The 9,604-nt window shown below is 44.1% G+C and overlaps 2 protein-coding genes across 2 annotated transcripts; both read right to left on the bottom strand.

Annotated features, from left to right (window-relative positions):
• Positions 1-4,677: 4,677 nt before the first annotated feature.
• On the bottom strand, positions 4,678-5,433 carry LOC133733925 (uncharacterized). The gene has a single exon (XM_062161575.1). It carries the CDS (start codon positions 5,431-5,433, stop codon positions 4,678-4,680), a length of 756 nt encoding a protein of 251 aa, XP_062017559.1.
• A 2,941-nt stretch (positions 5,434-8,374) lies between these two features.
• On the bottom strand, positions 8,375-9,604 carry LOC133733906 (uncharacterized). The gene has a single exon (XM_062161556.1). The coding sequence runs from the start codon at positions 9,602-9,604 to the stop codon at positions 8,375-8,377; it is 1,230 nt and encodes a 409-aa protein (XP_062017540.1).

Here is a 9,604-nt window from a genome sequence, read left to right as displayed (position 1 = left end):
CCAACACGGAGTCAAATTGATGATTCCCCCAAGCATGCCGCTTCAAAAGAACAAGGAGGTAAAGAAGAAAAGATCTTCAACATCCCGAGCAGGTGGTACTTCTCATGCAAGGCAAGCGAATGCTACCAGTTTTGAAGTGAAGAAAGGGGTGAAGAGAGAGGCTGGTGCAGATTTTGATGTCCCTCTTCGTCGAAGCAACCGTGTGAAGTCCAAGAGTTCTCCTTCCCCTCGTGGTCCTCCAGCTTATCTTGAGTTATCTGATTCCGATCACGGAGAGGGTTCTCAAGGGGGTCCAACCGATTCTTCTAAAGAGGATCATACTAATCCTTCAAAAGGGGCATCTGATCATCTGCCTGAAGTGCCTCCCATGATTAGCCAAGATAGTGACAATCAGGTTGTTTCTTTTTCTTCCTTTCCCTCTCCTTTTTTTTTTTTTAACGACTTCTCCCTCATATATATATATTTTTTTTTAGGGAGCTAAAACTGCTTCTCTTTCGTAGGTTATCGAAGATGAAGGTATGAGTGATGGTGATAAGGTCGTCACAGATGAAGGCATGAGTGACGGTGATAAGGTTGTCGAAGATGAAGGCATGGGTGATGGTGATAACCAAGTGCGCAACATCCCTTTTGCTCATCTACTGCTCTCTTTCTCTCTTTTTTTTTTTTTTTTGCCCAGATGGTCTTTCTCTTTTTTTTTTTTTGACGTTGCTTTTCCCGCAGGCCTTTAAAAACGGTAGTGTGAGCAATGACAACCAGGTATGTCCCAGCTATTCCTTTTCCTTCTTATTGTGCTTGTCACATGCATGGAGATTCTTTGGCTCACAAAGTACATTCCTCTTAGGTTGATGCGGGATTTGAGCCTTTGCAACATAGTCCGAGTGAGAGTGAGAATAATGATCAGGTAGCTTGCTCATTTGGAACTAAAATCTTTTTTTTTGTATTAGCATGCTGTTGTATTTTTGAATCGGAGCTTTTCATCTGCCTGGTGCCACTTTTATGCATGTTCATCGGATCTTTGGCTTAAGATAATAGTATGAAAGAGTAGATACATGTGTAATATTGACATGGAGATCAGATGGTTAAATAAGTTTATGTGCGTGTATCCGTATTGTAGTATGCATAAGTATATTTACTAAACAACAAAAGGGTACTTAAAAGGAATGAAATACGTGGTACGTGATTCCAAATCGCCATGTATTTTGCTATTGTAAAAGTATCGTGTTTGTTTGCTAAATTATTCGTGAAACAAAATGAGGAGATCATGTAGTCAACAATTAACAGAGGTAAAACTAAATGAACGCAACATGCAAATCGATAAAGTGTGTACTAGTTATGTGAAGTGTGTGTGTCATGTAATGCAGTAAGCATGACTTTTGTGTTAGGAATGGTGCTAAAATGTCTGCAGCCATTAATGAAAAACGACATAAGAGTGATGAAAAGAATAGGGGAACGTATAACTGAAAGCTTAAAAGGGTTATTTGCTGCCGGGAACAGCAGTAGGAGTAGTATTCGTGAGAAAGTAAAAGTGTGGTACGAAGAACCATGAGTATTAAATAAATTTGCAGATAGGATGAGTAAGTTTTCAGGTAGAACAATGCATATGTAATAAGATAGAAAAGAAAGAGAGCAAAATTGGAATGAGATGCACCTTTGCTATGATTCTGATTATTTGCTTGGAGTAACATATCAGGAGATCACTTCCTTCTCCCGTGGTATGTTGCATTACTCATGCGTCTGTGTTTTTTTTTTATCTCGCTTGCGAAGTGTGCTTGAGTATTAAGGACAGTTTTTTTTTTATAATCATGCAGCTGTTTATGCTTTTTCCAACCGCTGTAGTTAGTGATGATACTGTTTTGATACTGCTGCTGTTACATGAGTTTTGCCCCTTTGATGATGTGAAATGTGAAAGGCGTGTAATATTTTGCAGAATCATATATTTTCCTTTTCTTACGACTTCCTCCCTCCTCTTTTTTTTTAGGAGCAGGGTCATCCTTCAGATGTTGGTAAGAGTAATGACGAGGTTGGTCATGACACGGCAGCGCATGCCTTAGTTGAGTCTGATAAGCACACTCCAGGGATTGATAAGATGACTACTATTCAAACTCAAAGCCTTGGCCCGAGCTTGCCTGCTAAAGGGTCAACTAGTGAGTGGGCGACCCATATGGACAACTTTATGATTCGATTTGCTTCCAAAGAGGAGTCTGTTCTAAGCATGGCTGACGTTTCACCAGTGTTGAGCGGAGACACCGTTGTTTTTGCGGGTATGAAAATTCCTTCAGAGTTAGCGACCTTGGCTAGATTTGCTGAGAGATATAGCGGTGGAGATATCTTTAGCTTAATTGATCGAGACTATACTTCAAGGAAGAAGTGTGAGTTGATTAAGGAACTTGGCATGATGTTGTACAACATGGAAGTTTGCCAGATAAAAGATGGAGAAGTATTCCTCATTTGGAGAGACACCTGTCGTGATTTCATGGGGGCAGGTCTTAATGTTGGCTTCCTGTTGGATTCCCTAAAACAAGGTGCAAAGCATTTCTTTGGTTATATGATGAGGTCTGAAGGATCAGAGAACCAGTATGTTAAAGTTCATGGTCTGCAGGAGATGGTTTCGCAAACCAAGAAGGAGCTTGCACGTCTTGAGGGAGAGTTGCGCAAGGCTCAAGATGATCTGAGTTCCAGTTTGCGTGACGTTTCTGTGCCTGCCATGGAGTGCGTACTAGAATCTTCTTGGAAGGACGGCAGTCACTTCTCTTATTATTTATATTAGGATTTGGGTTTATGCTGTTTTGTAGTATCAATACAGCCTTTTGCTTTTAGTTGAGCGTTCAAGTATGAAGCTCACCCAGTAGGACTAAACTTTGGCAGCATGTATGAATACTTATCTTTGTTTATCATTTCGGTTTGCATGTTCTTTGCTTGTTACTCTCTCTCTTTTTTCTTCTTTGGAGCTAAATGAATAGCGCTTCGTTTACCGCCGGCATTGCATCATTGCCTTACTACTGGGATTCCAGGCTAGCGTTGGCCCTTCCTCCCTTTTTTCTTCTCTTTTTAAGCTCACGCTAGCCCCCTTGTATAGATTCACGAAGTCTTCAATTAGAGCATCTCGGTTTTGGCAAGTAAGGCAATGGTGAATATATTTAGAAATACCCCTTCATTTCACATTGCAAGCTTCCTAATACAAATTTAGGCATCACCATGGTGACGTGCCCTACAAAAGCTTATGATAAAACAGAAGATGTGCCTTGCAAGTGATTACAGAGATTGATAGAGGTATATTTTTTTTTTTGAAAGGAAACTAAATTATAAGATAGAGACCCTCGTGTATTAAGGTCTAACAGTAGTAAGGCTTGAGCCGTTTTCCATTGATAGGATCAGTCAGCCTACCGCTGTTAGCATGAATGAGGCGATAATAACCGCTGCTGTGAGACTCCTTAACGACAAATGGTCCTTCCCACTGAGCTGCAAACTTAGAAGGGCCAGGCATCTGTCTTCTTACCCAGTCAACGGTTCTAAGAACTAAGTCTCCTTCTTTGAAGCTTCTCTCCTTGACTGTTCTATTGTAAGCTTTAGTCACCCTTTGCCGATACGCTTCTGCCCTTGCTTCTGCTTGTCTTCGCCTTTCATCTGCGGCTTCAAGGTCCATTGTTCTCCACTTAGTACAGGATTCATCATCCCACTCTAGATCGTTAACAGCTAACACTCTAGCCGTCGAGATCATAAGCTCCACTGGTAAAACTGCTTCGGATCCATAGACTAGAGAATATGGGGAAAACCCGGTAGCACTCCTAGGTGAGGTACGATAGGCCCATAAGGCGTCTGGTAGATGAGTGCTCCATCCTCCCTTGTATTCGTGTACCATCTTACTTAAGATCCTGACGAGCGTCTTGTTTGTAGCTTCAGCTTGGCCGTTTCCTTGAGGATAATAAGGCGTTGACCTTCTGTGCTTGATTCCGTATCCTTTGAGCGTCTTGCTTACTTCTTGATTGACGAAGGGTGTTCCATTGTCAGACACAATTTTGTAAGGAATACCAAATCTGCACACAATGTTCTCCCTTATGAAGTTTGAAATTGCGACTCCCGTGGCCTTACGAAGTGGGGCTGCCTCTACCCACTTGGTGAAAGACTCAGTTGCCGTGAGGATCCATATGAAGCCCCCAGAAGGTGGGTGAATGGTTCCTACCAAGTCTAACCACCAAGTGTGAAACGGCCAAGGTGTTTTCATGTCTTGTAACAATGTTGATGGCTTGTGACTCAAGTTTCCATGTGCTTGGCATGTGTGACACTTCTTGACCGTGTTATAGGCATCTTCGCGCATGTTGGGCCAGTAGTATCCCAAGTCTAATAGCTGCCGGTAAAGCTTCTTTCTTCCTTGATGCTCTCCACATTCCCCAGCATGCACTTCTTGTAGAACCTGTTGATATTCAGTAGCCCCAAGGCATCTTAATGGCTCACCATTGAATCCCTTTCTATACAGCGTGCTTCCATCCACAAAATACCTTTTCACCGTCTTCTTGACCTTGTATGCATGCTTACGGTCTTCCGGCAGTGTTTCACTTATGAGGTATTCCAAGTATGGTGACCTCCAATCTTCAGTAATCGCTGCTGTGAATCCTTCCTGCTCTGACAAAGTTGAGGAGCACTTAGAACATGAGAGTTGCGTCTCTGCTGCTTGTTTCTTCATGTTTGGCCAATAATAACCCCTACGTTGCAGTCTCCGGTATAAGCTGACCACTTGCTCACCCTACAAGTGGCCTTATGTACTTCTTGCAATCTCCTCCGAGCTTCTTCTTCATCTACACAGCGGGCTAAAACTCCTCCAGAAAGACGCTTGTACAATTCCCCAAATATCAAACTATAGTCTCCTAGTGTTCTGAGTCTATCTTCCTTGTCCAACTGAGCCATCTCGCCCTTGACACCTTCTCGCCAATCTTTCTCACTTGATGGGCTTGAGAAAATCATAGCTTCTACACATGGCTTGTTATTTTGAATTACCGTGATGTTGGGTTGCTCCCTTGTGAATGAAAGCTTGGAACCAAGGGTAGCCAAAGCATCCGCATATCTGTTAGTGCTGCCGGGAATGTGCTCAAGAGTTATCTGCTCAAACTTCTTGATTAACCTTTCTGCCAAAGTTCTATAAGGTGCCAAGGTCACTTCTTTCACCGCAAAATCTCCCTTCAATTGGCTGATGACTAAGTTTGAATCCCCGATGACTCTGATTTTCTTGACTCTCAATTCATGTGCAGTTGCAAGCCCAGCAATAAAAGCTTCATACTCTGCCACATTATTAGTGCATGAGAAGTTTAGCTTGAATGAAAGGGACTTGGCATGCCCCTTAGGGTCCTCGAGTACAACTCCAGCTCCTCCTCCGTTAGCCGTGGCTGACCCGTCGAAGTGAAGGGTCCAAGGCTCCTCTTCTTCAACCACTGCTGTCATTCCAGGTAACTCTCCAAGTATGTCATGAGAAACATCGAATCCTCCTTCTTATGGGAAGAGGGTGATCATGTCGATGACGGCCTGCCCCTTGATAGCCCTCGGTGTCGTACATACAATGTCGAACTCAGACAACTGGAGCAGCCATCTTGCTAACCACCCTGATAGCACTGGTTTCGTCAGTAAATATTTGACCAAATCAGTCTTCACCATAAGTTGAAGCTTGTGGGCCAAAAAATAGTGACGTAATCTTTGTGCTGCATAGACAAGTGCTAAACAAAGCCTTTCTGCCTTAGGGTAGCGTGTTTCAGCCCCTCTCAAAAGCTTGCTCACATTGTAAATAGGAAATTCTTCCCCAGCTTCACTGTCCTGTACTAATAATGCTCCCACTGCTGCATTGGTGGAGGCCAAATACAGTTTTAAGGGGACGCCTGGAATTGGTGCTTTCATGGTTGGGAGCTTGGTGATAAGCTGCTGAACCTTTAAGTAAGCCTCCTTGCATTCAGCGTCCCATGTAAATTTGTTCCCCTTTTTCAACAGAGGTATGAATGCTTGGATTACAGCAGCCAAACCAGGTATGAAGCATCTTATGTAAGACAATCTTCCTAGGAAACTCTTCAATTCTTTCTGATTCGAGGGTGGTGGATGAGATGCAATGGCCCGGACCTTGCTGGGATCAACATCAATGCCTCTACTATGTACCACGAAACCAAGAAACCTCGCCGAAGACACCCCAAATCCACATTTTTTTGGATTCATCTTCAGCATATATTCTCTGCATCTTTGTAGTACTTTCCTCAAGGTACCCCAATGCTCACTTCTAGTCTTAGATTTCACCACCAGATCGTCGACGTAATCCTCCACTTCTTTTCCCATCATGTCATGGAACACTGCCGTCATTGCCCTTTGATAGGTAGCGCCAGCGTTCTTCAAGCCAAATGGCATGACTGTATAGTAAAAATTTCCATATGGTGTACAAAAAGCCGTCTTTTCAGCATCTCTGGCGGCCATTTTAATTTGGTTATAGCCGCTGAAACCATCCATGAATGATAGCATCTCATGGCCTGAGGTTGAATCTATGAGAACATCCATGTTTGGCAATGGGAACTCGTCTTTTGGACATGCTTTATTTAAATCCCTGAAGTCAACACAAACTCGTATCTGACCATTCTTTTTCTTTACAGGAACAATATTTGCAAGCCAAGTAGGGTGCTTGATCGGCTTGATGAAACCAGAGGCTAAGAGTTTTTCAACTTCTTGCTTGATCTGCTGCTCATCATTGGGATGGTAATTCCTTCTTGACTGCACCACTGGTTTCGCTCCTAACTGTACATTCAGAGTGTGACACACCAAATTCGGGTCTAATCCCGACATCTCCTCGTAGCTCCAGGCAAAGACATCCTTATATTCTCTTAATAAAGAGATGAGGCAGCCTTTTTCTTCAGGTGACAAATAGGTGGAGATGGAAATATTTTTCTGAATAATGGGATCATCACTCAGGTTGACTTCTTCCATTTCTTCTGCCACAGCAGCACTTCCATCCTGCATACACTTCGGCGCTGGCATTGCCTTTTGAAAGGGGAAATTTCTCAGGTACCATGGAAGCCCCTTTTGCGTCTTGAACTTGATCACACTCCATGGCACCCGCTGATTTGGGGCCCTCCCATAATGAACGGTTAGGCCCCGCATCCCGTCATAAGCGGTATATTGTGCGGCCATCCGGCAGCACCATTCGAGAGCATTGAGGCTGCTGTGCCTGAGCATAGACGCTTTGTTGCCTCACCATCATTGCAAGCTCATCGTTACTGAGATCTTGAATGTCAAGCCATGAGGGTAAAGGAGTGCATGTGGCTCTGGAGGGATTGCTTCCTTCTCCATCAGTGAATTCATCATAAAATTGTGCCTCGGCGTGATGACTCTCTGACCGGTGGAACGGTACTTGATTTCCTGGCAACCTGACAGGCTTGAGTCCAATCCTCCCTTTAACACACTGATGGTAGGTGGAAGGTACGAGCTTATGCTTGTTCAACCACGGGCGTCCCAGCAGCGCATGGTAACTAGTGTCAGCATCAACAACATAGAATTTGGTAAGGGACTGAATTGGTCCAACCTTGAGGTTTAGTAGTATGTATCCTACAGCCTGCTCACTTCCATTTGCAAATCCAGTAATTGCCATGTTTGCCTTCACAATTTTAGTCAGGGAAATTCCAGCGGCATTGAGCACTTGAAGAGATATAATGTTCAAGGAAGACCCCGTGTCTACCAAGGCTCTTCTTACGAATACACCATTGACTTGCGCTTCCAAATAGAGTGGCCTCCGGTGATCTGGATAAGAAACCTCCATATCTTTATCGGTAAACACAATGGCATTGTCTCCTTCCAGTAAGCTCCTGCCCCTTTGTGTCTCAGTCCCGGCAGCAAAACATTGAGGGCCAAATGTCTCGGATACGTCCATCAGAGCTTCAGCAGCAGCTTGCCTAGCTTGGGGCCCATACTCTAGCTGATCAAAGAGTGATTTGAACTTGGGGTTTTGCTGAAGAACTTGCGCAGCAGTAGGCTTAGTACATTGCATCACATCAGCTTCTACAACGTCCTCTTCTACTTCAGTAACATGATAGACCTGATCCATTGTGCTCATAGAACTCTGACCATCATTAATTCTCCTTCAGCCCTCCACAGTTGGGCTGCATTCATCATGAGAGAACCATGGATTGTCATAGCCACATGCCCTGAAATACTGTTGCCAAGAAGCTTGGTCGATGGGGCCTTGGTATTTGCTCAATGCCCATGATCCGTTATCCTGATGCATGGTATCATCTCCTACGCCAGTGACAACAGAACATGTCCCTTTTCCATGCCGTTTTGGCAATGGATCATCATCAATAGCTTGCTTTTTTGATGGGAGCTCTAGAGTACCTTCATCAATCTTTGCATGAAGGATCCTTCACAAGGTTTGACAGGCGGGGGTAGGATGTCCCACTATTTGGTGATAACGGCAGTAGCGTGGATTCTTCTTATCTTCCCTGGTGGGGGGCTTTTCTCGCTGCACGGGCTTGATCACTCCATCAGCAAACAATGTATCAAGAATAGCATGAAGTTCCTCATCAGTACAAGGGACTGCCGGGACTGTTCCGGATCGTTCCTTCCTCTTCAAGTATCTTTCATCTACCATTAAAGCTTGGTGTGCATCCCTCTGGGTCGTGTCTTTCTTATCTCTCCAACTCCTCTGACTTGTGGTGGTCTTAACAGACATGCTCGTTTTTCTTACTGCTTCAATCAACCTGGAAAATTGAGTAATGCCGATATTTTCCAAATAGACCCTGTATTCAGGCAGGATATTGATGATGCAGATTTCCACCAATGATTCCTCATCCTTTTCTTCATAGCAATCCAAAGCTAAATCACGAAAGTGACGAACAAAATCCACCAGGTTTTCTCCGGTCCTTTGACGAGTGTTGTTCAGCTGCGCAATGGTCACCCTTTCCTCATATTGGAAATACTTTCTACAGAACTTGCCTGCCATTTCATCCCAGTTTCTAATGGAACCAGGAGCTAGGGTGGTGTACCAAGTATATGCACGATCAGTGAGGGTTTTGGAAAACTCCCTCATCCTAAGATTATGATTGCTAGCATGAGGACCAAGAGCGTCGATAAATCGACTAATATGCTCTTTTGGGCTGCCTTTTCTTCCATCGAAAAGAGTAAAAGTGGGTGTCTCATAGTTCTTGGGGTAGGATAAATGCATTATGCTTGAAGGATAAGGGGGTTGAGGAGCATACTTCCAGTCTTCAGAGCCACGACGCAGCTCTTTTTCCAAAATGGCAACAACATCATCTTGGGTAACGAAAGAAGGTGCCTTCTGGTTGTCTGATGCTTTCACGGCAGAGTCCTCATGGGAAACCTTCTGTGGTTGCTCTCCATCATTTGGTTGCTCAAGCTGCTTTGTTGCTGAGATTGAGTTGACCAACTGTTTCATGGTGTCAACCATCTCCTTTTGAGTCCTACCGAAAGCGCTGAGAATGTGTGCCAAGTCTGCAGGAGTGACCTCCTCCTCCTCCTCTTGCCTTTCTTCCTGATCTTGTTGCTCTTCATGCCTGGAAATAGAATCAACGTGTTCTTCTTCCTCTTGGGAAGGCATGCTGCTGTTATTCTTCTTTCTTCGCGGTGGAGCCAT

The sequence above is a fragment of the Rosa rugosa genome, chromosome 1 (assembly GCF_958449725.1).
Source record: "Rosa rugosa chromosome 1, drRosRugo1.1, whole genome shotgun sequence".
In the NCBI taxonomy this organism is placed as follows: domain Eukaryota; kingdom Viridiplantae; phylum Streptophyta; class Magnoliopsida; order Rosales; family Rosaceae; genus Rosa; species Rosa rugosa.
The sequence above is the reverse complement of the archived record's forward strand: the minus strand, read 5'-3'. Positions and strand labels throughout refer to the sequence as shown.

Bases quoted from the DNA above. Each gene is read 5' to 3' on its own strand.
- LOC133733925 (XM_062161575.1), bottom strand. From the start codon at position 5,433: ATGACAGCAGTGGTTGAAGAAGAGGAGCCTTGGACCCTTCACTTCGAC.
- LOC133733906 (XM_062161556.1), bottom strand. From the start codon at position 9,604: ATGGCTCCACCGCGAAGAAAGAAGAATAACAGCAGCATGCCTTCCCAA.